This window comes from Salvelinus alpinus, chromosome 19 (assembly GCF_045679555.1).
Source record: "Salvelinus alpinus chromosome 19, SLU_Salpinus.1, whole genome shotgun sequence".
Taxonomy (NCBI): Eukaryota; Metazoa; Chordata; class Actinopteri; order Salmoniformes; family Salmonidae; genus Salvelinus; species Salvelinus alpinus.
In genome coordinates this window covers 36,968,499-36,996,373 of record NC_092104.1, presented here as the reverse complement: position 1 = coordinate 36,996,373, position 27,875 = coordinate 36,968,499, and the positions used below count along the sequence as shown (strand labels likewise).

Genomic DNA, 27,875 nt, shown 5'->3' with positions numbered 1-27,875 from the left:
AAAGAGCATTCTGCACTCTTTTGTGTTACTATAGCTCATAGCATTCCCTCCGTGAGATTGTGGGTGTATCACCAGATTGCACCTTAAATGTGTTTCAGAGAGGGTAGCCGTATTACCATGTATTGCTCTCTGGCCTCCCTCTACTCTCAGACTGCACATAACCTACTGGCTTTGTGATTAAATAGGCCTACATGAACACATACACCTCTCAAACCAGCCAGGTCACAGATTTCCTACAGAGTCAGGGATCGGTGATATTGTTGATGAAGTCAAATCAAAGTTTATTGGTCGCATGCACAGTTTAGCAGATTGTCACGAATACGCAGGGAGTCAGGAAGCAGGTGCAGAAGGGGAGTTTAATAACAATGATGAAAGGCAAATTAACAAAACAGGAGATGCGTACTGAACATGAAAGCAAACCAATACTGCCTGATGACTGAGGCTACTGAGGGCCAAATAAAGGGAGAGTAATCAAGGTGATGATGAAGTCCAGGTGTGCATAATGATGGGGAGCAGGTGTGTGTAAGGATGGTTGCCAGCACCGGGGTTAGTAGACCGGCGACGTCGAGCGCTGGAGTAGGCGTGACATGTTATAGCGGGAGCAGCAAAATGCTTGTTACTAGCTCCTAACAATGCAGTAAAATGTCAAACAAGTACACATATAATTAAAAATGTAAATAAAAACTAACGATCATCCCAATGAAATATAATATATACTGAGTGTACAAAACATTATGAACACCTGCTCTTTCCATGACGGACTGACCAGGTGAATCCAGGTAAAAGCTATGATCCCTTATTGATGTCACTTGTTAAATCCACTTTAATCAGTGTAGATGAAGGGGAGGAAAAAGGTTAAAGAAGGATTTTTAAGCCTTGAGACAATTGAGACATGGATTGTGTATGTGTGCCATTCAGAGGGTGAATGGGCAAGACAAAAGATTTAAGTGCCTTTGAACGGGGTATGGTAGCAGGCACTGGTTTGTGTCAAGAACTGCAACGCTGCTGGGTTTTTCACGCTCAACAGTTTCCAGTGTGTATCAAGAATGGTCCGCCACTCAAAGGACATCCAGCCAACTTGACACAGCTATGGGAAGCATTGGAGTGAACATGGGCCAGCAACTCTATGGAACGCTTGAGACACCTTGTAGAGGCCATGCCCCGATGAATTGAGGCTGTTCTGAGGGAAAAAAGGGGGGTGCAAGTCAATATTAGGAAGGTGTTATTGTTTTGTACACTCACTGTATATTTTATATATTTTTATTTTACCTTTATTTAACTAGGCAAGTCAGTTAAGAACAAATTCTTATTTTCAATGACGTGAAAATAATGGACATCAAAGTCCATTTGATGTCACAAAGCTATCCAGTACTTTCAGAATATCCTCTCCTGTTATCCTGGTTTCCAGTGGTTTGCAGAAGAGGATGTCTTTCTTAATTAACCCCCCATAAACGTAACGGACATATACCAGGAGCTGTGCCAGGCCCGCCACATCTGTTGACTCATCCAGCTGTAACGCATAGAATTCACTGGCTTGTATGCGAAGCAGTAATTGTTTCAAAACATCTCCTGCCATGTCACTGATGCGTCGTGAAAGTGTTGTTTGATGAAGATATTGTCTGTATAGTTTTTTTGGCCTTTTCCCCCTGCATTGTCCCAGCCATATCTGCGGCAGCAGGAATAATTAAGTCCTCCACAATAGTGTGGGGCTTGCCTGTTCTAGCCACTCGGTAGCTCACCATATAAGACACTTCTAGCCTTCTTATTAATGGTATCTGTTGCTTTTATACATGTCTTACTACTCGAAAGTCGTTTTAATTCTCGCTCAAAAAACTCCTGTGGCTTATTTTTCAAATTGTCATGTTTTGCTTCTAAATGTCTGCACAGGAGTGAAGGTTTCATCGAGTTGTGAGATAGTACCTTTGCACATATAACACACTGTGGCTGAGGAAAAGCACTACTCCCAATATACACTACCGTTCAAAAGTTTGGGGTCACTTAGAAATGCCCTTGTTTTTGAAAGAAAAGCATTTTTTGTCTATTAAAATAACATCAAACTGATCAGAAATGCAGTGTAGACATTGTTAATGTTGTAAATGACTATTGTAGCTGGAAACGGCAGATTTGTTTTATCTACATAGGTGTACAGAGGCCTATAACCTGTGGGTACATGTACCCCCCAGTTTGGGAATACCGGATTTAAAATATTGTGTGCTACAATGTAAGGCTGCTTGTTTCCAACATTAGGACTGTTTTACTCAGGAAATTTAGTCTGCTGAACTGTTTTGTTTCCTTGCCACAATACCTCTTGAGTATCACGATACTGGTATTGTGACAACCCTAAAACATATACTTTATTGAAGTTTTAACAGGTTAGATAAAAAAATACCCAATTATGGTCTCCCCATCATCATTGACACAAAAAAGGGTGTTGCTATTATTGGACATTTGTGCTGTACTGTATTATTAGTAAACTCCTCATTGTGGATGTGTTGAGTGCTTGGTCTCTCTGCATTTCATGAATCTGTGAACACATATAGAACAGTGACTGTGTGTTACCTCCCCATCGACGACCGTTCCTGAGCAGGCAAGTGGTGAGGCTGGAGGTGAGGTATTTGCTAGCGCCCCATTGATGGGCATAGCAGCATAGATCAGCTCCTAGCCCCTTATCAAAGATACTGGTCAGTCGCACACACACAGAGCACTGATTACATTATCAATATTGGTTATGATTAGCCTGGTGAAACCAACCTTATCGATGTGATCACCTTTCTATTTCACTTCAGATATCATCAAATGTTAAGTGAAATAGAATGGTGAACACAGCGATCAGGCTGGTTCCACCAGACTACGTCATGCCCTAAACATTATATGCATCTAAGAAGTCGTAAATAAGCAACAAATAATGTCAGTTTACATAAATTATGTTTCAGAATTGGGTTATCAAATGTATCAAAGTGCTGAAGTGGCTTACCTTCTGTATTTGTACAAATGATGAGCCTGTAAAAGCTGTTTCCGCTGACAGGTGAAGGTTGCTGGCCGCATACTTGCCAAAATGTGGCTGACTGTTCCATTCATAGGAATGCTTACAGTGAGGACATTGTTGTAACTTTAATGTGTTACAGAGTTGATGTTTAAGTTAATTCATTGAGCTGTATCTAAAGATATTTCTTTACTGTTATTTACATATGTAATTGTATTGGTTAGTATTGAATTACGCTTTTGACTGCAAGTTCCAGAATGCCTTGCGACAGGAAGTAGAGAGTGAACGCGCTAGTTAAGTGCAATTAAGCGGTGATTACGTTTGGCTCCTTTGCGCTAGCATCTTAGCATTGCTTTGTAGAATCTAAAGTTGTTAAATGTAACGTGATCAAGAATTATTACTAAAAGAAGCTTTCATATCAAACCCGACGTCCCGAGTCATTACTTTGAAGATAGTTAATCTAAATTTTGGTGCCGAAACCCGGGATATGAGCTGCGACGAAGAAGCGGCTGAAATGGCTGAGGAAGAACGTCGGAATGAAACCGAAAGAATGAGACGAAAGCGGGGTACCATTCGAGGTGCCACAACACGGATTTTGAATCAGATTGACGTGGAAATATCCCAGTCAAATCCGGATACCGATCACTTGAGTACATTGTTGGAATTGCTGTTAGCTAAGGAGAACAGTTTGTTTGAACTTGATGGTGGAATTGAACAGTTAACCCCATTGGACGGATTGGAGGCAGAGATTGCATGCACGGAGGATTACAAAGAGCGCGTTATCATGCTTAAGAGCCGTGCACAACGAGTGATAAAGAAAAACCAGGATCTCAATCCACTACCAGCACGGGTGAGTGACGCTAACTCAAACAGATCACAGAGACAATCAGTAAGGCTACCAAAGTTGATTATTGAGAAATTCTATGGAGATGTCAGTATGTGGCAGGAGTTTTGGAGTCAGTATGAGACTGCTATTCACAACAATGATTCACTGTGTAATAAAGAGAAGTTTACCTATCTGAAAACATATCTCACTGGACCAGCTGCAAAGGCAGTAGCAGGACTGATGTTAACAGACAGTAACTATGATGATGCAATCGCTCTACTCAAGAGCAGATTTGGAAGGAAAGATCTTGTGATTAGTGCTCATATGTCAAAGCTGCTGAATCTCACTCCTGTGAAGAAATCCTCTGATCTAAATGCATTGAGGCAGCTATATGATGAATGTGAAATTCAGATTAGGAGCCTGGAATCACTGGGTGTAGTGTCAGAAACCTATGGAAGCCTACTATGCCCAATCTTACTGCAGATGATTCCAGAGGACATAGCTCTTGACTATAGTCGTCAGAGGGGAGTAGATGATGAATGGAAAGTGTCTGAGATTGTCAGTTTCCTACAGAAGGAGGTTCAGAGCAGGGAGAGAGCGCTACAAATGACAAGATCATGCAACCAACAGAAAGAGAGCAAACCATGGAACAAGTCATGGTTCTCCAATGAAATGAAAACAAAAAGACCCAACATGCCCTCTGCTGCAGCACTGCATACAGCCAGCCAGAAGGAACAAAACTGTCTATTCTGTGACAGTGCAGACCACAAATCAGAAAACTGCCCTGACCACAATATTGCTACACGCAAAGAGAAACTAAAGAAAATGGGAAGATGCTTTGTATGTTTAGGACAGAAACACATAGCAAAATTCTGTAAAGTCAAAGATGTGTCATGTGCAACATGTGGAAGCAGACATCACATTGCTGTGTGTACCGGTAAGAGGAGTGAGGTGCAACCCCCTACTGTTTCTGCAGATGCTGTTGTTTCCTCAGTTATTCCCCATTCAGTGAAGATGAAACCAGATGGACAGAACACTGTGTTGCTACAAACGGCAAAGGCATGGGTAGAAGGCCCATCGGGCAGGAAGATAGCTCGTTGCTTACTAGATGGAGGCAGTCAGAGAAGCTTCATACATGAAAACCTTGTGAAGGGCTTGAAGCTACCAGTAATCAGACAAGAGGCACTCACTCTTCACACGTTTGGCTCCTCTGCCCCAGCAACGTCCCAACGCAACACAGTGAAAGTCATCTTGGAGAATGTCTGGGACAAACAGCAGAGAATAGAGATAGAGGCAATTGAAACCCCACAAGTGTGCACAGCTGTGATGAAGGTTCCTGGTGAACAGATTCGACATGAGCTCAATAGAAAGGGACTGCAGCTCGCAGACTTTCCAGGAGATGACAATGATCCTGAACTCTCTGTCCTGATAGGAGCAGACTACTACTGGCAGATAGTATCAGGCAGAGTGGAGCGACTGACGGAGACGCTGGTTGCTTTAGAGAGCACCTTTGGATGGTCGGTGCAGGGACCCGTGTTCGTGTCAAGTGTCGCCGAGGCAACTTGCATGTTCATCCCACTTGATGAAGACACACTAGTCTCCAAACAACTGCATGCATTCTGGGAGCTTGAGTCTCTGGGTATTATAAGCGAGAAAACACAGAACCCAGAGGAAACCGAGGCTCTACAGAGGTTCGAGGAAACAACCACCTTCAAAGATGGGCGATACCACGTGGAGTTGCCATGGAAACGAGAAATGCCAGAACTCAAAGACAACTATAGAATCGCCAAGAAACGGTTTGAAGGTCTGAAGAAAAGACTGAAGAAGGATGTGACGTTGTACAGCAGATACAATGAAGTGGTAGAGGACTACTTACAACAGGATATGGCAGAGGACGTGCCCAAGGACAACGCATCAAGTGCAGACAACGTAAAATACTACTTACCTCACCATGCAGTACTCCGAGAAGATAAGGTGACAACAAAACTGAGAGTGGTGTTTGATGCCTCGTCCCATGAAGATGGCTGTCCATCCCTCAATGACTGTCTACTCACAGGACCGAACCTGAATCCGGATCTGCTCAGCGTTCTGATAAAGTTCAGACTACATGAGATCGCATTCATGGCAGACATCAAGAAAGCTTTCCTGCAGATATCCCTAGCAGAGAGAGACAGAGACGCCGTGAGATTTCTATGGCTCACAGGCCCACCAAGGGGAGAAAATGAAGAGGAGCTGCGTGTGCTGAGGATGAAAAGAGTGGTATTTGGAGCTTCCCCAAGTCCATTTTTGCTGGCAGCTACAATCAGGAAGCACCTGAAACAATATGAAACAGAACAACCAGAAGTTGTAGAGATACTGAGAGAGTCACTCTATGTAGATGATTTCATTGCAAGTTCACGCAATGTTGAAGAGGCTTACCTTGTGACAACAACTGCAAAGCGAATGTTGTCGATTGCAGGCATGGACCTCTGCAAATGGATGACCAACTCTCCTGAATTGAAAACAAAATGGGAGGAGAGTACGACAACTGACCACCCGTTGACGCTAGAAACACAAGAATTAGTGTTGAAGGTTTTAGGTTTAGTATGGAGACCGGAAACAGATGACTTTGTGTTTGACCTCAGGCCGCTACTGAGCATTCTAAAGCAAAAGGAAAACACAAAGAGAAGTGTTCTGCAGTCGTCTGCACGTATCTTCGACCCTCTTGGTTTCCTGACACCCTTCACCATCAGGATCAAGTGCATGTTCCAGGAAATGTGGGAGAGGGGACTCAGCTGGGACGAAGAATTACCACCTGATCTGACACGAGAATGGCAACAGTGGTGTTCAGAACTACCCCAGTTACACCAGCTCACCATACCAAGGTGGTACAGAACAGACATGCGGCCACATAATAGCCACACCCTGAAACTACACGTGTTCTGTGATGCAAGTGAAAGGGCTTACAGTGCAGTAGCTTACTTGCAAGGTGAATCACAAGACAGGGAAACAACAAGTCTAGTCACATCCAAGTCCAGGGTAGCCCCACTCAAGAAAATGACGCTGCCACGCCTGGAGCTCATGGGAGCTGTGATTGGAGCGAGACTAGCAAACAACTTGATGACCACACTGAAAATGGAAGAAAAACAGATCAAAATGTGGACAGACTCGATGATCGTGCTGCATTGGATTTGCAGCTCAGCTCAGAAATGGAAACAGTTTGTTGCGAACAGAGTGACGGAGATCCAGTCCTTGACCAATCCAGAGTCATGGTCACATATTGAAGGGAAAACTAATCCAGCTGACCTCCCTACAAGAGGACAAACTGTTCGAAACTTGATACAGAGCGAGCTATGGTGGAATGGACCCAGAATTCTGATATCACCCAATCAGTCCGAAGAGACTGATGATAACAAGGTTCCGGAAGAGGTGAATATAGAACTCAAGTCCAGCTGCCAGGTTTCTGTACAACTCGCAGCAAACAGCACAGACATCCCTGAACCTGTGTTGGAGCTTGAAAGGTACAGCAAACTGAAAAGAGTGTTCAGAGTCACCGCCTGGATAAAGAGATTCATAGCCAATGCTCGTACAACCATAAAGATACAAGGTGAACTGACTGCTGACGAACTGTTCGATGCAGAAAAGTACTGGATTAAGGTAACACAACAACAGAGTTTTGGACAGGAGATCAAAATACTGAAGGCAGGAAAAAGCCTAAACAATGACTGTAAAATCAGAGAACTGAAACCGTTCCTGGACGAACACGAACTACTCAGTGTAGGAGGAAGACTGCAACAGTCCAGCTTCACATTCAGAGAGCAGCACCCATGGGTTCTGCCCAACAAGTACAGATACTCAGAAATGCTGATACAGTACCACCATGAGCAGGTGATGCATTCTGGAGCAAGAGACACTCTAGTACAAATCAGGGAGCGATACTGGATCTTGCGTGCTAGGCAGCTAGTCAAGAGTACAGTGGCAAGATGTATAGTGTGTAAAAGATTCAAGGCAAGGGCCGGACAGCAGGTCACTGCGCCTTTACCAAAAGACAGAATAACGGAATCGCCACCATTTGAAGTCACAGGTGTGGATTTTGCAGGACCGCTCTATGTGAAAGAAAATGGGTCTGTGAAGAAGTCATACATTGCACTGTTCACTTGTGCTGTAACCAGAGCAGTGCATTTGGAACTGGTCTCAGATCAGTCAACAGAGAAATTCCTTTTAGCTCTAAAAAGATTAATCTCAAGGAGAGGATTATGCAAGGTAATCTACTCAGACAATGCAAAAACGTTCAAGAGAGCTGATCAGGACTTGAAAGAGCTGTGGAAGGCAATCGAAGAGCCCCAACTCTTGGCTTTCTTCTCAGAAAGGGGCATCACCTGGAGGTTCATCGCCGAGCGAGCAGCCTGGTGGGGCGGATTCTGGGAAAGACTTGTCAGGTCAGTGAAAACATGCCTGCGAAAGGTTCTTGGGAGAGCTTCACTCAACTTTGAAGAGATGTGCACAGTCCTGACAGAGGTTGAAGCTATTCTAAATTCTAGGCCTCTGACCTTCGTGCACAATGAAGGGGATGAACCACAACCCCTGACCCCAGCACACTTCCTGGTGGGTAAACGACTAACCTCTTTGCCTCCAAAGCCATTTCCAGCTGACACTCAGCACCCAACGCTAAACAAGGAGGACATGAAACGCAGATGGAAGTACAGGCAGAGACTTGTGACCAGTTTCTGGAACAGTTGGCGAAGAGACTACTTGCTGGATCTAAAGTCAGCACACCGCTGTGATACACCACAGCCCACCCCACTGAAAGCGGGTGACGTTGTACTCATTGGAGAAGATAACACACCCAGACAAACCTGGAAACTAGGAAAGATTGAGGAACTGTTTCCAGGCCGAGATGGCCTAGTTAGATCATGTTCAGTTCGTACTGTTTCAGGGACTTTGTTGAGGAGACCTATTCAGTTGATATACTGCCTAGAGATCTAGATGAACACAGTTGTTCATCGGGGGGGGAGGATGTTGTAACTTTAATGTGTTACAGAGTTGATGTTTAAGTTAATTCATTGAGCTGTATCTAAAGATATTTCTTTACTGTTATTTACATATGTAATTGTATTGGTTAGTATTGAATTACGCTTTTGACTGCAAGTTCCAGAATGCCTTGCGACAGGAAGTAGAGAGTGAACGCGCTAGTTAAGTGCAATTAAGCGGTGATTACGTTTGGCTCCTTTGCGCTAGCATCTTAGCATTGCTTTGTAGAATCTAAAGTTGTTAAATGTAACGTGATCAAGAATTATTACTAAAAGAAGCTTTCATATCAAACCCGACGTCCCGAGTCATTACTTTGAAGATAGTTATTCTATAGACATGTCTTCATGATGGTGATGAGGGCCCCCTTTCTGGTCTTCTCTATGCTGCATGTTTGGCAGCAAACTGGACATCTCTCAAACAACTGCAGAAGACAATCTTATGAGGTGGTGGCAAATTGCATTTTGTTCTAAAGGACAAAGCTTTTTGCTAATGCACTTCACAACCAAAATGACTCGATCAGTTGTATATGCTTGGCTGGGGAATTAGCTTACTAGTTTATCAAGCCATGTATTTTTCAATGCAACTTTTCACATAAACATTATCTGTTGTTGTTAATGAAGCCGTCTGTGTTATCAGGGCAGTAACTCGGGTCACTATCAGAGGCCTCATGTCATGTCCTTTTCATAGGAGTTGAGGGAGACTGATGTCAAAAACGACTTTCTCTTTTTCCCCAAAACACTTGAGAATGCTGTCTCTGATCAACTTTTTCGTTATCTCTCTCAGAACAATCTTCTTGACCCTAACCAGTCAAGGTGGGTCACTCAACAGAGATTGCTCTTCTCTGCATCACGGAGACGCTCCGCACTGCCAAAGCTGACTCTCTCTCCTCTGTTCTCATCCTCCAAGACCTATCCGCTGCCTTCGACACCATGAACCATCAGATCCTCCTCTCCACCCTCTCATGGCTGGGCTTCTCAGGCTCTGCACACTTTTTGGATTGCATCCTACCTGGCAGGCCGCTCCGACCAGGTGACGTGGAGAAGATCTGTGTCTGCACCACAGACTCTCACTATTGGTGTCCCCCAGGACTTGGTTCTAGGCCCTCTCCTCTTCGCTTTATACACCAAGTAACTCGTTTCCATCATTTACTCACATGGTCTCTCCTGCGGGTGACACTCAACTACTTTTCTCCTTCCCCTCTTCTGACACCCATGGCAACATGCATCACTGCGTGCCTGGCAGATATCTCAGCTTGGATGTCGCCCCCACCACCTCAAGCTTTACCTCAACAAGACAGAGCTGCTCTTCCTCTCAGGGAAGGCCTGCCCGCTAAAAGTCCTCTCCATCACGGTTGACAACTCCACAGTGTCGCCCTTCCAGAGTGCAAAGAACCTTGGCTTGACCCTGGACAACACCCTGTCTATCTCTGCAAACATCAAAGCAGTGACTCGCTCCTGCAGGTTCATGCTCTACAACATCCGTAGAGTACGACCCTACATCACACAGGAAGCGGAGCAGGTCTTAATCCAGGCACTTGTCATCTCCCGTCTGGGCTACTGCAACTCGCTGTTGACTAGGCTCTCCGCTTGTGTCATCAAACCTCTGCAACTTATCCAGAACACTGCAAGTCCGCCTGATTTTCAACCTTCCCATGTTCTCCCATGTCACCTCGCTCCCCGCACACTCCACTGGCTTCCAGTAGAATCTCGCATCCACTAAAATACCATGGTGCATGCCTACAGAGCAGCAAGAGGAACTGCCCTGCCCTACCTTCAGGCTATGCTCAAACCTTACACCCAAAACCAATCACTCTGCTCTGCCACCTCTGGTCTCTTGGCCCTCCACCCCTACAGGAGGGCAGCTCCTGCTCAGCCCAGTCCAAGCTCTTTTCTGTCTTGGCAATCCAATGGTGGAACCAGCTTCCCGCTGAAGCTAGGACAGCAGAGTCCCTGCCCATCTTCCGAAATCACCTGAAACCCTACCTCTTCAAATAGTATCTTAAATAATACCCCTCCTTACCTCGAATCCCCCCCCCCCCAAAAATAAATCAATAAAATATAATTCCTGAAGCAACATTTGCACTGCTCCCTTTCTAGCTCTGACTTTGCTGAGAACTACTTTATTGGGGAAAAGTGTACTTACTATGCATGTGATATGTGGTTGTTCCACCTAGTTGTCTTAAGATGAACGCACTAGCTGTAAGTCACTCTGGATAAGAGAGCCTGCTAAATGACTAAAATGAAACAATGGAGGTGTCACAAGGGTACTTGTGTCGCATGACACTTTTATTCTGAACTTTTGCCTGACAAGCTGTGAAAATTGCAAGTAAACAGTGAATTAAAATATTTTGTTAGGTCGCTAAACCATTCGGGTTCCCGAGTGACGCTGCGGTCTAATGTACTGCATCTCAGTGCTAGAGGCGTCACTACAGACCCTGGTTCGATTCCAGTCTGTATCACAACCGGCCATGATTGGGAGTCCCATAGGGCGGCTCACAATTGGCCCAGCGCTGTCCTGGTTAGTGTTCGGCCCGGGGTAGGCCGTCATTGTAAATAAGAATTTGTTCTTACTGACTTGCCTAGTTAAATAACAGTTAAAAAAAAATTGCAATCACATTGCTGGACATGTTATGATACCCACCTTTTCTCCTTCTGGTAGGTCCCGGCATCCGTTCATGACCAGGGGATCAGTCTGGCACCCAACTGTGCACTTTGTCTAACAGAAAAACAGGGTCAACAATTGTCATCATCCCTCAATTATAAACATAGCTCGAGAAATAACAATCTTGTTTGGAAGCTAATCCTATGCTTTTGTTAGGAGAATGAAGTTCTCATGTCCTTTAACCAATTCAATTAAATTACTCCGTCTGCTATATCAGGATTTGTAGGATACTGATAGAAATAAAAACAGACAGAGGCCCAGTCTACAATAGTCAAATGTTTATTTACGGGAACGTTCTGCCTATCATTTCCTGTACATTGGTCTATATACCTCACATTTCATCATAAATGTCCCTCCTCCTCTCAGAAACAATGACAATATAGTTCACAAGTCTTCTTCTCATGCATTGTCTGCCACTTGTTATACAATCTACTACAAGCCCAAGGTCTCTCCCCTCCCTGGGTGGGGACAGAATGTCCTGTAAGGAACACAGTAGTAGAGCTTGTCTGTCGATAGCTCCTCTTATCTCATACATTGTCTCACAATTGCACCCTGCTTACATACTAAAAAGGAACAAAAAGTCATTTTTTGTACACATATCAGATTTATAGATGTATGATTCTAATAAATTTCATACAATCATACAATGACAGGGTAGTTTTAGTTATAGTTCTACGTTAAATGTATACATCATTTAGTCATTATTCATAAAAATCCCATAACAGCTTTACAGATGTTGACTGATTGGCTCCAGATTGGATTCGATTCAGGCCGGTGACACCATACAACCTACTGTGACATGTTTTGTCCAGCCCTGGGTTGGTTTGAGTTGGTTGCTGCTAGTTAGTACACTGCTGTAGTCAGACATGAGTTGTTAGCTAGTACTACCATAGGTCCATCCAATATTTATTTGTGTCCTAGTCATGGGTTGCACCTTGGAGGCTAATGTGACTGTTTCATCTAAATTACATTAATTTACAGTGGCATGGAAATACGATGACATTGCTAGTAGGCAAATAGGCAAATAATTAGTAGCAAATAACTTTGCCATTTTATGTCGTCAAATTTTGTGATAATAATGTTGCCATTACTGTTACTAGCAAAGTTCGTCAAAAATAGCTAGCAATGCTAATGTTAGCTAGCTAAAAAAAATGGTGGTCCCTTCAATCTTAGTTGGCTGGCTAAAGTTATATTGCATCTAAAGTCAATCTGGCGACATCACAATCATGACAAAACGTTGTCCTACTAATTATATGCCTTGTTTTGAAATGGTATCGTGTTTCCAAGCCAAATCCGAGTTGTATTGAGGTAGGCTAACGTTATCTAGCTAACAGTGATAATGATTATCAAATATACATAACCGGCAGTCTATGGCCTAGCTAGTTACTACCGGTATACTCACCACTGGGCTCCTTTCGCAGAGCATGCAAACCATTTGGATGTGCATCCTGCTGGAAGCATGCATTGCATAGTTAATCTGTATAGGGCTTTTCAGTCTAAAACATCTGTGATCCTTTGAACGCATTGGGGCGATGAAACAACGGAGCCACATTGAATGAAGGGAAGCGAAGTGGGCAGAGGGGCGATTTGCACGTGGAGCTTGGCAAAAGAGGGCATGATTTGTTTACATAATTGTAATCCAAACCCAACCTACTTTTACTTGTTGTGACGCACTGAGGTTCCAAACTCCGTTTCAGACAAGACTGACTTTATGACCAAAATTATCCTCTTTACACTTTGTAGTCAATATTGACACTAGAATACATGTTTCTGACTCAAATTGATGCCTCAGGCCGTTTTCAAAGGGATTAGTTGGTGTTTAGGGGCAGCAGCTCTTTAAGCAATTTGAAGCACACAGGGAATTGGGTCATTTCCTCTGCCATGCAATGCTATAACACAGTCAACTAATCTCAAAGCAAAATAATGATGGAGCTGCCTGATTATTCTGTTTTTATTTTTCTAGTAAATTAGTGAATGAAAGATAAATAGTTGCATACATCTTACCCCCAGGCTAGATCTAGCTATACAACATATGATGATTTACTGTAGCCTATAGCACTTTGTAAATGCTGCCTTTCCCTATCCGTCTCACGTGCCAGGTCTTTAACATTATTTCATCTGCCTTGGCTTTGTGTCAAAACCTGATCCTTGTACGAGAGAGAGAAGTCAGTGCCTCGTGAGCCAGTCAATCAGTGTGTTGATGCTCTACCCTCTCTGATAGGGTCAGGGAGCAAGGGCTCATCCACATCCCTGTCCACACGCAGCAGAAAGACAACGCTCGGCTGGCTGCTTCAGCACGTGGCTACAGAGTCAGCCAGTCTCAGGGGCTGCCTGGGTGCACTGGGGCAGAATAACACCCTGGCTGTGCACTCCATCCAAGTCAGTCAGCCTTCCATCCATTCTTTTACATAAAACGTTGCATGACTCCTCAATGGAAGATCAGCCGCAATCACCATGGTTGAGTGTGAAAGATGAGAGGCAATTTAAACAGGGGAAATGCAAGATGGTGTGTAATTAGTGGAGAAGCCACGGACAGACATAGAATAAATAGCAAGGTTAGATAAATAGACTCTTAAACACGACCCTAGGCACCACATTGACTAGGGTTTCACTCTTTTGGCATAGAGGAACTACATCACTGCCTAAGTCGATAAGAAAAAAAATAATACATCTGGGGGCTCTCCCAAAAAATCTCGAGGCAGACATGCCAGAATGCCGCGATTGAAAATCAAAGTTTGCAAGCAAAGCCTTTGCAGTGGTTTTAGTTAAGGTAGTTGATGCAAACTAGCCACTTGCGAAATGCACACATTAAAAATAACCTCTCCATCTTGCTAGCTACTATTTAGTATTTTGTTCAAGCAGATAAAGTAGTGACGTAGGCAGTGGCGTAGTTCCTCTATGCCTAAAGAGTCCGTCATTGAAACCAGACCCTATTCACTGTGTTGCCTACGGTCGGGTTTTCAAAACTCTTAGATAAATGCTGGTACTGTTAAATGTCTCCTTCATATTGATCAATGCTAATCTATTCAGGGGGAAATGTCATTAGCATGCTTAGTGCTCACCTGCAATCAATAACACAGGGACATAGCCAAGTATCCCTGCCAACTGGACAACAACAAGGGAAAATAGCTAAATAGCCTTGTCCACAACACTGTTTATAGCCATCCATCATGATGACAGATTACAGCGTGTTGGTAGAAAGCTGCCAGTCATGTAAAGTATATCCCCAGGTTGCCTCACTAACTATGACATAAAGTCACTGGTCTACTGGTTTAGGCTATTTTCATTTGATTAAGCACAATTATCCTGAAAGGCCTGGGAGCTAGGCTACATCTCCATGCACAACTGCACATATGCTAGTGAGTTAGCCAGGGTCACATCAAACTAGAGCAAGATGCTTCACATTTATTTAGATTGGGATCATCCTGCCCAATTACTAGTCAATGGTTACTAAGCAACTGATTGAATCTAAAGGCCTGTTTGTTTTTGCACTAGCCTGTTTTTGCATGAGTCCCCCAATGAATATACAGTACTGAAACGATTTCCCTCTCACAGAGACAATGGGAATTTCACAAATGAGTCAGACAAAATCAATTTCACTTGAAATGGGTCATATTGAGATTATGATGTGCTTTGTATTACCTGCCCGCTGAACGGCAATTAGACTTGATTCCTCATTGTTCTTCAATGGGCTTTCGTTTCCTCTGCATATCTCCACATCCGGATATGCAAATAGGAGGATTATGGCCTTCTCTTCAAAATTTTCTCAGCCCATCTTTAGAGATTCTCTGTGCACGTCTGTCCTATTCTAGGTTATGCAGGAGTGTGTTTTATCTGCGAGGCAGATTAAAAGTATGAGTTTCAGAGTGAGGAGCCAAAGGAAGGAGTGAGTGTAGGGAGGATCTGTCCTTGCTTCATTCTTCATTCCTCTCAGTCTGGCCTTCATTACAGCAGATCCTCATCAGGACCCGTCTGTGTCTGTTGTCAATCACACAGAGACATGGGAAGTTATGGGAACTCACAAAAGACCTGTCTACCTCTGAACATGACTGTCTAACACTGGGTCAGACGTCATGTGGATGCACATTTTAGTCCACCAAACTGATAATACCCCCATGCTTTAACCAGAGAGCGATGGAGAGAGAAATATACACTTATCTCGTTAAACTAGCCTGCCCATCTCTGATTCCTTCTTCGAATCTCCCTCTCCGTCTCCCTCTCTGTACAGACCCATTAAAGGCTTGTTATTTTACTATAACACTGTTTCTTTATTGAGTTGTACAACGAGACTGTCTACCTTTGAGTGACGAGGCTTGAAATTGGTTGTATAAATAGCTGTGGTGTTATGTCATTCTGGACATATCATCTCATCTCTAGAGGCTAGAAGCTCACAGATTGATTGATCATTTATGCACATTATCAAAAGACAAGAAAGTAATTTGATTTTAATTAAACTCCCTCTGCCTATTATATTTGATTAGAGACATTATCTTATCTGATAGCAAGATAAATAGCTTTGGGTTAAACCTTTTTATACAACATGCTGTTTTAAACTAGATCAATGCTGCTTGCCTGTGAAGAGCTGTGTCTGAAGCTCAGTGTTATTGAACGATTTCATATTATATTCAATAGGCTAATTGTATCCCTATCATGTTAACTTTCTCTTGTGTTCTCTTTGCCTTCCTCTCTTATCATTATCATCATCATCATCTCCTGCAGGTACAAAGGCTTTATAAAGGACTGTCCAAGTGGTCAGCTGGATGCTGTGGGCTTTCAAAAGATCTACAAGCAGTTCTTCCCTTTTGGTGACCCCACCAAGTTTGCTTCTTTTGTCTTCAACGTCTTTGATGAAAACAAGGTTTAAATGTTTTTATTATTTGTACCTCCATACAATTACATGTGCTTTTTCTGTGATTTTAATGACATTTTCAGTCAATGTCATGTTAGGGGAGTAAATGCTTACATACTGTATAGTAAAAAGGTTTAGGATGCTGTTTCTGGTAGATGGGTGAGATTACTCTGTGATGATCTAACAGTTTCCAGTCTCTGTGGTGCCTTGAGGGTCATAGCACTGTAACGGTCTCTAATCAGAAGTGGAATCTGAGCGCAGAAAGGGTCCCTTTTGTGGGATCAATCAGAGGTGAGATGGGTTGACAAAGCACATGTCAGAGATTCCTGGAAATTAGAGGGAAATGGACTTTGAACAAAGGTTTTTGTGATTCACAACAAGGCATTGCAATTCTTGTTTCATCCCCATGGTCTGTAGGCTTTGAGAGGAACCCCAAACGTTGTGTGTGTGTGGCTTGTTAATGAAACATGCTAGCGCAGCCTGGCATTATGTTATCAATATTCAATATTAATCATTCATAAAGCAGCATCCTCGTTTAGTTATCAAGGTCATCTGTTGTGTTGTTAAGAGCAGCCCGCAGGCAGGCTGGTCGATGACCCCTGGCGGCCATAGCCACACACTGGTTCGGATGTTTCTTTATGAGTTTAATTTGTGCTAAGCACCCTGTAGTTAGAGAGAATGCATTGGTTCTAATAGTATTTGTAATCAGTGTAATTTTTCAGTTCAATGTCTGTTTTACAACAGCTGGCTGGCCGGCTGGTCCCTTGTCTGGTGGAGATAGAATCAGTCTGAGAGTCTGTAAAATGCTGTTAGATCCCATATCTCTCCTTTAGCTGGCCTGGCTCAGGTCTGGGGTATATAAACCTAGGATGTAATTTTGCCTACAACAATATCTCATGAAAATCAGAAAAGGTCTACTGGTATCTTGAAAATAAATATTTTGTTCCCCTCACTATCTTCTCACTATCATGTAGTAGCAGGCATTGCTGTGTATTGTATGTAATCACAAGCGCATACAGTCAGGATGCTCGCTGCATTTTGGCCAATTTTTTGGCAAATATGAAACAGCTGATTGTTTCGCAATTTTCCAAAATACAATCACGGGAAAAACAAAGTTTGGAAAAGCAAATGGTTTCTGTTGCAAGTAGTAGATTCTAATCCGTCTGTAAAGTTGAAAGAAACAGATCTAGGCTTCACAAGCAGTGACGATGAGGATCACCCCAGACGCTCAGAGGCCAGCTCCTCCCAAGATTTTTTAGATCAGGAAGAGAAGTCACGCAGGTTCCTCAACAAGAGAGGGAGAGGACGCGGAAGAGGCCAACACGGAGGGGGAGGAAGAAATCAAGACTATCCAACCACACGGAGCAGGACCAGAACAAGACTGTGATCAACATTTCTGGAGAACCTCTTTCTGATGATTGCATAAGGGTCTTGTCTAAAGGACTGTCCTTTGCCCCCACATATTCAACTAATGAATTTAATACAAAGATTGACCTATTTAGTTTCTACAGGAATCTACATCTGAAGGCCTGGTACAAGCAAAACATCTCTCCAACTACAGACGCCAGTGTCTCAGGTCAGGCAGTTTCTGTTCCCTCAAAAACACCTTTTAAGCCCAAGTCCAGTTTTTGTCCCATCGTCCAGAATGCCACACTAAATACATTTGCCAAGAAAGTGAATTTTGATGTGGAGAATCTGTTTAAGGGTAAAATTGACTCCAACCAAACACGACGTAATCTTTCTAAGACAGAGCGGGATGCAGTTGAATCATTGTCCAAAAATGAACAGATTGTGGTTAAAAAAGCAGACAAAGGTGGTGCTACAGTAGTGTGGAGTAAAGACAAATATGTGACAGAAGCCTACCGTCAATTAGACAATGATGAATTCTACCAATCTCTTACCTTCAACCCTACAGAGGACCTAAAAACTGAATTGAAAGGGATCCTCACAGAAGCTAAGGAGAATGGCTACATTTCAGACAATGAGTTCAAATTTATTTTCAATGGCAGTCTGCGTATGGCTTCTTTTTACCTTCTTCCAAAAGTCCACAAAAATCTTGAAAATCCCCCAGGCAGACCAGTCATTAGTGGTAATGAAAGTCTGACAGAACCCATCTCTAAGTACATTGATTACTTTATTAAGCCTTTTCTGACGTCACTCCCAGCCTATCTTCAAGATACCACAGATGTGTTGAACAAAATTTAAGGAATTGAACAATATAGGTACAGCTTCCTTTTTAGTCACCATGGATGTGGAGTCTCTATACACCACCATTGAGCATGAACAAGGTTTGGCAGCTATGCAACATTTCATGAGTACCCGGCCTGAAACTGAGATGCCTCCTACAGAATTCATTGTCTCATTGACTGAATGGACTCTTAATCATAACATCTTTATCTTTCAGGACCGTATTTTTAAACAGGTCAAAGGATGTGCCATGGGAGCTTGCTACAGCCCTTCCTACGCTAGTTTGTACTTGGGTAAATGGGAAAATGACTTCATTTTGGATCCTTCTAATAACCATTTCTTTGACCGGATTATATGGTGGGGACGCTATATTGATGATGTTTGCCTGTTTTGGTCTGGCTCAGAAGATGAACTTATTTCCTTCCACCAATACCTTAACAGCATTAACCCTAACATCAAACTAACTATGGAATACAGCAAGGATAACATTCATTTTTTGGACCTTGACATTAGTAAAAATGACAAAGGTTGTTTGCACACATCAATCTTTAGGAAGCCTACAGATGGGAATACCATTCTGAGGGCAGACAACTTTCACCCCAAAAGGCTAAAAGAGAATATTCCATATGGCCAATTCCAAAGAGTCCGCAGAATTTGCGATCAGGAAATAGACTACAGTGTCAAATCTGCTGAATTGGAGAATCGCTTCTTGAATCGGGGCTACAGCGTTCAGGTCCTGAAAGATGCCGGTATAAGGGCTGGATTACTTGACAGAGAGAACTTGTTGCGAAGGGGAGTGCCTCGTGATACATCAGAGAGAGTGTATTTTGTTACAAAATACAGCACTGAAGCAGAGAACATTAAAATAATAATTAAAAATAATTGGGTAATCATCCAAAGTGATACGCTACTACGCCAAGTCTTTCCTGAGCCACCAGTCATAAGCTTTAAGAGATGTCCTACCCTAAATGACAAATTAGTCCACAGTTATCTTCCGTGTGACTCTCAAAAAACTTGGCTTGACCACAAACCCAAGGGCTCTTTTAAATGTAACCAGTGCAACCATTGCAGTAATATTGCACAGAATAAGTATTTTGTTGACACAGCTTCCAAAATGGAGTATTACGTCAAGCATTTCATTAACTGTAAAACCACTCATGTCATCTATAGATTGGAATGTCCACAGTGCAAGGTGTTCTACATTGAACGGACAAAGAGACGCCTTCAAGACCGCTTAGCGGAACACAAGTACGCCATACGGGTAGGCAATGAAGACTACCCCATGGCAAGGCACTACACGTCCCTACACCATGGCAACCCTGCCTCCCTACAAGCTATGGGTATTGATCATATTCCCGCCTCTATTAGAAAAGGGGACCGTCTTAAACAGTTAAACCAAAGGGAAAGTTTTTGGATTTACAAACTACAGGCCGCTAAATACCCTGGTTTAATGAAGATATGGATTTACAAACTACAGGCCACTAAATACCCTGGTTTAAATGAAGATATGGATTTCTCACCCTTCCTGTAGTGTCGTGATCGGTCCATTTGCTGTCATCTAGTGGACATTTTGCTCAATTGCCCTCAGCTATGTTTAGACTGTTGTTCATGTTTTGCTGTGTTCTAGTGTACTATGGAATATATTGCTTTCTTATTCTTGACACAAAATCCCTGCTGCAGTGTGTGCAAACCTGGTCAAGAACTACAGGAAACGTATGATCTCTGTAATTGCAAACAAAGGTTTCTGTACCAAATATTAAGTTCTGCTTTTCTGATGTATCAAATACTTATGTCATGCAATAAAATGCTAATTAATTACTTAAAAATAATACAATGTGATTTTCTGGATTTTTGTTTTAGATTCCGTCTCTCACAGTTGAAGTGTACCTATGATAAAAAATTACAGACCTCTACATGCTTTGTAAGTAGGAAAACCTGCAAAATCGGCAGTGTATCAAATACTTGTTCTCCCCACTGTATATAGTGTACCTGGCAGCATGCATCCATCTTGCTAATGACCAGAGTTGACATGCTTTAGCCTCGGGAGAGCCAGGTGCAGAGCAGAAATAGCAGCAGACATGAAGCACAAGTCTGCCCCACTTTTCAGCAGTAGACCAAACAAACTGTTTTGGGGAGTTAGTGTGAAAGAAGATATTTGTCTTGTGTCTAAACCCCCCCCCCCCCCACTCTCTCTCTCTCTCTCTCTCTCTCTCTCTCTCTCTCTCTCTGTTAGGACGGACACATAGAGTTTTCAGAGTTCATCCAAGCCCTGTCGGTGACTTCGCGGGGGACACTGGATGAGAAGCTCAGATGTAAGGAGAGATGACCCCTTCACATCAGGCAGTGCACCTTGACATTTCAGTGACAGGACCTGAGTCTTTGTGATCGTATTGTTATGCATGTACAGAACAAAAAGACTGACAGGCTCAGAAGACTGACAGGCTCTTACTACAAATAAGAGATTTTTAAGTATTGTTTTCCACTGTTCAATGGTATTGCCTACGATGTGGGCACTGGGTTTGGATTACCTTTAGAAAATATTTGGGAGAAATAGTTCTGACTCTGTGGGGGTTCATTCTATCTCAAAACCCGCATCCCACCCCACTCCCCCACATACAGCCACTCATGTTTAATACCTTAGTAAAAGGTCAAGGCTACATACATTCATCCATCCCCGTCTACCTGTACACAATCCCAAAACAACTTTATTTACAATCAGTACTGGGCCTTCATCTTCTGTTTTTTTGCTGTATTTAGGGGCTTTCAAGTTGTATGATCTTGATAACGATGGCTACGTCACACGAGATGAGATGTTAAACATCGTAGATGCCATATATCTGATGGTGGTAAGTTATACAATACCAAAATGTTCCAGTGTCAAAAAGGCTAATGGTAGAATTCACATACAGTATTTTACATTGACCTAAAATATTGCAAGACAATATATTTGCCTTTGTGTTCCAGGGGAACACTGTAGAGTTACCAGAAGAAGAGAATACACCTGAGAAGAGAGTGGACCGTATTTTTTCCATGATGGACAAGGTATACCTCTATTCCACAAATAAAACACTGTAGTAACCCAAAACCACCACCATGGGTTAAGATAGAATTATGTAACTATTTGATGGCCTCTGGTTTGTTGGTAGCTATTTTGCTCTTAGTTGTACAACTTATAGATCACTTTGTTTCTCAAGTCAGTGGCAGTACTATTGTAATGAGCTGACTAGCAACTCCACAGACAATACCATGTATATTGTGTTCCTACTGTGTCCCTGTGCTGTAGTGCAGTGAGGCGGGCCGTCTAGAGTTTAGACCTCTTAGCCGTAGCCATCCCAGCATCACTAACAATTCCTGCAGTCTATAAACACCACAGATACCCCCTCCACCACCACAGCCCAGTGCTAATGCCCACTCAGCTCACTCAGGCCCTCCTCGTCCTTGGCTCAGTGAAAGATGAGATGGAGCCTGCTTGGGCATGTTTGTCAGTTCCATACCCAGTGCAAGGATCAGCCGATAGGACTGGCTTCAGAGCACAGCAGCAGTTGCTCAGTCATTTGTATGGGCGGAGGGAAGTGAGCTGACCATTCATGTGCACTGAACTAGATCAGCCAAGCCATGTAGAAAAGGCCCTGGTATATTACATTAATGGGGACGGAGTGGCGCAGAGGTCTAAGGCATTGCATCGCAGTGCTAGAGGCATCACTACAGACCCGGGTTCGATCCCGGGTTGTATGACAACCGGCCGTGATCGGGAGTCCCATAGGGCGGCGCGCAATTGGCCCAGCGTCGTCCGGGTTAGGGGAGGGTTTGGCCGGGGTAGGCCGTCATTGTAAATAATAATTTGTTCTTAACTGACTTGCCTAGTTAAATAAAGGTTAAATAAAAACTAAAAACAATTACTCATGATTTGTTTGCCCCCTGCTGGTAAGATAGAGTAAAAGCGGCCTGATCTGCGATGGAGATGCTGTTCCGTTGTGCTATATCTTCTCCTGTGTTCTTATTCCAGAATGCTGATGGCAAGTTGACCCTGCAGGAGTTTCAGGAGGGTTCCAAGGCAGACCCCTCAATTGTGCAGGCACTGTCACTGTACGATGGGCTGGTATAGGGCCTAAAGTGTTTAAAGGTGAGTGGAGCAGTGATCATGCAGCATTGAATTCAATACTCCAGTGGTGGAAATGTCATACGGTTGTACATACTGTATCATATAATCAAAATCATGTTTTATAATAAGAGAAACAAGGAATTGTGTGGTCAATTGATCTGTTTGAGGATGACAATGTGTGTTATTGAGAATACTACAGTTTACAAAGTGCAGTATAGTGTAGAGGTCAGAGACTCGGTCTGAAAACAATGCAAAGCCGCCATTGTCAGACCACAGTTTGTCCTTATGCATTATTCAAGTGCCCTCTGCTGATTGCTGGCAATGAAACAGCCATGCAGTGCTCAGAGAGGAGAAAGGGCAGTTAGCTGGTCTATCCTCCCCTCTGTCTAATGTATTCCACAGCCCATTATTGCTGTAGCTGACAACCTGCTCAACATGGGATAGAGTGTGTTTCAGCTCAATATAGACACATATATGGGACAGCTTGGGTTTAAAGTAGCACTGCATTTACTTGTTAGTTCTGTGTCTCTTTTGTCAATAGGATCTTGCACTGTTTGTGTCCATGTCTGATTTCATTGTCACATTGAACTCAATGGTGATTATTATTACAGATTCGCAGATGAGTCGAACATAGTGCCATCACACCTGCTATGAGAAAAAAGCATCTACAAGCATCAACATCCCTCCATGCACCATCCAGAAGGAGATGTGTGGTGAGGAGAATGGCAAGGACTTGTGTAATACTGCTGCTGTCAATTGCACATATTCATCTGCACTCTAAGCATTGAAAACAACTCTGAGCGCTCTGATATACAAAAATGTAAAATAAAAAAGGACAAGAGGGGAATATACACTGAACTTACACATACAAGCAAGGCAGTTGTTTTTCCTTGTGGACTATACTGGAGGATACCCCTTGAGGTGTGTGTGAACTGTGAACGGCGCTCAACAGAGTCAGAGTGGTGTGACTGACACGTGGAGAGCTGTCACATGGCTACCTGAAAGACTACAGCAGGAGACATCAGCAGGCACTGATTGTTTTTGAGAGTGTTGAGGGAGATCAACTTATTTATAAATCCATGTATATAGGATATACTATAAATAGTCTTGTTATTTTGTGTTGCTTTGCTGCGTTTGTTGGAGTGCTGTTCATTAACATGAAATTAAGCTTAATCGTTTTTTAATCAAATTAATGGAATGCTTTTTTTCTTCCTGCTTCCTGCACAAACTGCTTCCTTAGTTATCTTTCATATTTTTATTTGAGGAATAAGTGGTCAGGGAGGGGCTTTCATTTGTAAGGCTTAATTTATTATGTTTCGGTTATGTGCCTCCTATTGTGTTGGATGTATGTGCCGTTTCCCATCAGCACTACTGTCCAGGCACTGTAATGTCTCAATGCCACATCCTGAATGACATGATCAAGCAACACAGTGTAATTCCTCACAGTTGACATGTCTCAATTGAGGCTCATTATTTCCTTTGACGTAGTCTTACTCCACCCTGTGTATACACAAGGCTTCAGCTATTGAGAACAAACAGACATACATTCTCGTTGTAAAGCTTTTTGCAGGATGTGTGTTTGAGCCTGTCCTTTTTGTGTCTGTCCTGTGTGTTCAACAGAAGCCATAAATCCCAGCATGTGATGATGCCTTTCCCGTTCAGTCTCGGTCATTTCAATCTTAACATTAGGCATTTGTCAGCTTCACTGATTTAGCCTTACTCAAGTGATACAGATAATTTCCCCCTGTGCTGTCATTTACATTGAACAACACAGAACACAGAGTAAAATGCATTTTAAAGCTGCAATATGTAACTTTTTGAACGACCCGACCAAATTCACATAGAAATGTGAGTTATAGACCTGTTATTCCCATTGAAATTAAGTCTAAGAAGCTGTAGACCTGTTCTATGTGCGCTATTTTTATGCTTCCCGTTCATAAATTTTGTTTTTGCATCTTTTGGTTTTGTACACCATCTTGAAACACCTGAAAATACAATATTTTGGGTTATTGAAAATATATTTTACAGCGGTTTAGATGATATGATGATTCTCTACACTATACTTGCTTGTTTTGTTACATAAACTGAAATTAGGCAAACTATTACAATTTTAGCAACCAGGAAATGTCGGAGCGATTTCTGCATAGTGGACCTTTAAATGGCTGCCTTTACATTCTGTGTGATTGAAATTCTGTTTTTGTAAATTCAACCTCAAAGCTCTCTAAACTCAACTCGTTTCCGAAATGGTGTCTCGGTTCCCTCAAATACCCTTTGATTCAAAAGGGATACAGGAACAGAACTCAGCCAGAAAGTGGTTGAAGTAATTGTTCAATGGAGATTCAGACTTTTGTTCAACTTAAACATGAATTACCCTGTTATAATGAATTAAGGATTACATTGACTGTAACTTGTTCATTAAACAGTGCTTTAAGACAGTTCATACTGTAGATATGAGTAAAGACAGGCCTTAGTATTGCTTTCCACTTCAAATCCATAATCTACTGCTACACCATAGGTTCGCAGTGTAAGTTTTTATGTCCTGACCTAACTTCAAGTATTCCTACAGCAGACTAGCACACTTAGAAGAGACCATTAAGAATTAGTGAGATTTTCTTGGTGTCTGATATGTGCCATCCCTGTGCAGTTGAAAACATCATAGTGGCTGGGTAGAGGCTAGCCAGGCCCTCAGCAAGTTCCACTAGGCCATTAATCTGTTTAACATTGTCTGTCCATTCTTATCCTACTGGTCTGGATGCAGGAGATATAAGAGCCATTAGAACTGGAGTTACTACATGCCAAAGGAGGACCAAAGTGGGCCAAGCTCATACAGTAAGTCTAAATAATGACCTGGTAGGTTTAGAAGGAGAACATTTCTTTATCATTGCAGTAAACATCTTTAAGTCATTGTGTCCTGGCATTGGTGTTGCAGCGGCATCCCATAAAAGGTATGCTTTTCTTGGGTAAGCAGAATTGTGGAATAGTAGACTGAAATCATGATTCCTTTAGGCACAAAAGTGTGACTCTAAAATCTCTGTCAATTTCTTGAAGAAAGGTTCAACCTGTCTCTGACACCAATGGTTCTTTTTTGGGGTCATTAAAATGTTTTCATTCTTGCAGACCCTTTCCTTCCTCTTGTATGGTTGCCTTCTCTCCTCGCCAAACGTCCGATATGCTGCATCAATCTCTTGGCTTGCATGGCTTGACACTTCTTTGTGCTCAAATAAAACTCAGTAAGAAATCTTAAAATAGATAAATCCCTGAGAGCGACTGCCTCACCATGTGATGTAATCGAAGTATCCGTTCTTATCAGGATCTGTAATCCGACGAGAAAGGGATGCTTGGCTTCCTCAGCCTTTCCTCTGAAGAAGCATCTGGCATTTCTGTCTCATGTCAAGCCACTGACTCCATTTATTCACCAGCGGGATATATTTATATACATATTTATATATACATATATTTTGGTGTCTTTTTTTCCAGAGACAACTAATCTCATGCTATTCTACACATTTTACAATGAGGCTGAGAGAATTTGTCACTTTAAAGCAAATTTCCTGCAATTCTACACATATTGCCATTGGGGCAGAGAGGAAAATATGCAGTTTTATACCGTAGCTAATTTCATACTATTCTATACATTTTGGAATGAGGCTGAGAGAATGTATCATTTTTAAAGCTAATTTCCTGCTATTCTACACATTTTCCAATGCTGCTGAGAGAAAAGGGTGCAGTTTTACAACTGATTTCCTGTAATTCAATTTTTTTTTTTACATGGCTTATGACGTGTTCATATCTTACCTGGGGAGGGGGGAGCAACCATAGAGATCCTATTAAATTACTAGAAGGGCTACGTTATAAACCTTCACATTTCCAAATGGGGTGAAAATGGCAGCCATATTGATCAGAGAGAAATCTAAATCAGTCTAATTGGAATTAATGGCATTAGAGGCATAATCCTAATTTTTCTTACGCAGGAAAATGAAACAAAGGCATGTGATGTATCAGAAATGGTGTAATTTAATTATTGTTAACCTACAATATTGTCATATAATCCTAAATACAGTTTATACAGGTTTTGTACACATTTTCTGTATAAATTGTCATGTTTTGTCATTGATTATCATGTCTTGTCTCTGTGCTTCCCTTCTATTCGTTTCCCTCTGCTGGTCTTATTAGGTTCTTTCCCTTTTTCTATCCCTCTCTCTCCCCCTCCCTCTCTCGCTCTCTCTATCGTTCCGTTCCTGCTCCCAGCTGTTCCTCATTCTCCTAACTACCTCATTTACTCTTTCACACCTGTCCCCTATTTTGCCCTCTGATTAGAGTCCCTATTTCTCCCTCTGTTTTCCGCTTCTGTCCTTGTCGGATCCTTATTTGATGTTTGCTGTTCTGTGTCCTTGTTCCGCCCTGTCGTGTTTTTGCCTTCTTCAGATGCTGCGTGTGAGCAGGTGTCTATGTCAGCTACGGCCTGTGCCTTCCCGAAGCGACCTGCAGTCTGTGGTCGCGTCTCCAGTCGTTCCTCTCTACTGACGAGAGGATTTCAGTTTTCCTGTTTTGGATTTACCTAAGATAATATCCAGGAGTATCGTTTTTTGTTTAAGACTGGAATAAAGACTCTGTTTCTATTAAGTCGCTTTTGGGTCCTCATTCACCAGCATAACAGAAGGATCCGACCAAGAATGGACCCAGCGACTACGGATTCTCGCAACACTGCCGTCGAGTTCCAGGGAGCAATGCTCGGCAGACACGAGCAGGAATTGTCTGCTGCTCGTCATGCCGTTGAGACCCTGGCCGCTCAGGTCTCCGACCTTTCAGGACAGTTTCAGAGTCTTCGTCTCGTGCCACCAGCTACTTCCTGGTCTTCCGAGTCTCCGGAACCTAGGGTTAATAACCCACCATGTTACTCTGGGCAGCCCACTGAGTGTCGCTCCTTTCTCACCCAGTGTGATATTGTGTTCTCTCTCCAGCCCAACACATACTCAAGAGAGAGAGCTCGGATCGCTTACGTCATATCACTCCTTACTGGTCGGGCTCGGGAGTGGGGCACAGCTATCTTGGAGGCAAGGGCTGAGTATTCTAACGATTATCAGAACTTTAAAGAGGAGATGATACGGGTTTTTGATCGTTCAGTTTTTGGGAAGGAGGCTTCCAGGGCCCTGGCTTCCCTATGTCAAGGTGATCGATCCATAACGGATTACTCTATAGAGTTTCGCACTCTTGCTGCCTCCAGTGACTGGAACGAGCCGGCGTTGCTCGCTCGTTT

General features: G+C 42.8%; 1 protein-coding gene and 1 long non-coding RNA gene across 2 annotated transcripts in view; one reads left to right on the top strand and one right to left on the bottom strand.

Annotated features, from left to right (window-relative positions):
* Positions 1 to 24,266, top strand: part of LOC139545481 (neuronal calcium sensor 1-like) — a 35,577-nt gene extending 11,311 nt beyond the window's left edge. Inside the window, exons 5-10 of the mRNA XM_071353293.1 lie at positions 16,200 to 16,338; positions 20,750 to 20,828; positions 21,274 to 21,362; positions 21,481 to 21,558; positions 22,523 to 22,639; positions 23,230 to 24,266. Of these exons, the coding sequence (XP_071209394.1) occupies positions 16,200 to 16,338; positions 20,750 to 20,828; positions 21,274 to 21,362; positions 21,481 to 21,558; positions 22,523 to 22,621 (484 nt within the window). The 3' untranslated portion in view covers positions 22,622 to 22,639; positions 23,230 to 24,266. The remainder of the gene's footprint in view (positions 1 to 16,199; positions 16,339 to 20,749; positions 20,829 to 21,273; positions 21,363 to 21,480; positions 21,559 to 22,522; positions 22,640 to 23,229) is intronic.
* LOC139545483 (uncharacterized) lies at positions 338 to 13,075 on the bottom strand. Its single transcript, XR_011669077.1, has 3 exons — positions 12,883 to 13,075; positions 11,460 to 11,534; positions 338 to 1,180 (listed from the first exon to the last, which is right to left on the bottom strand). It is a non-coding gene; the product is annotated as an uncharacterized lncRNA (long non-coding RNA).
* Positions 24,267 to 27,875: the final 3,609 nt, after the last annotated feature.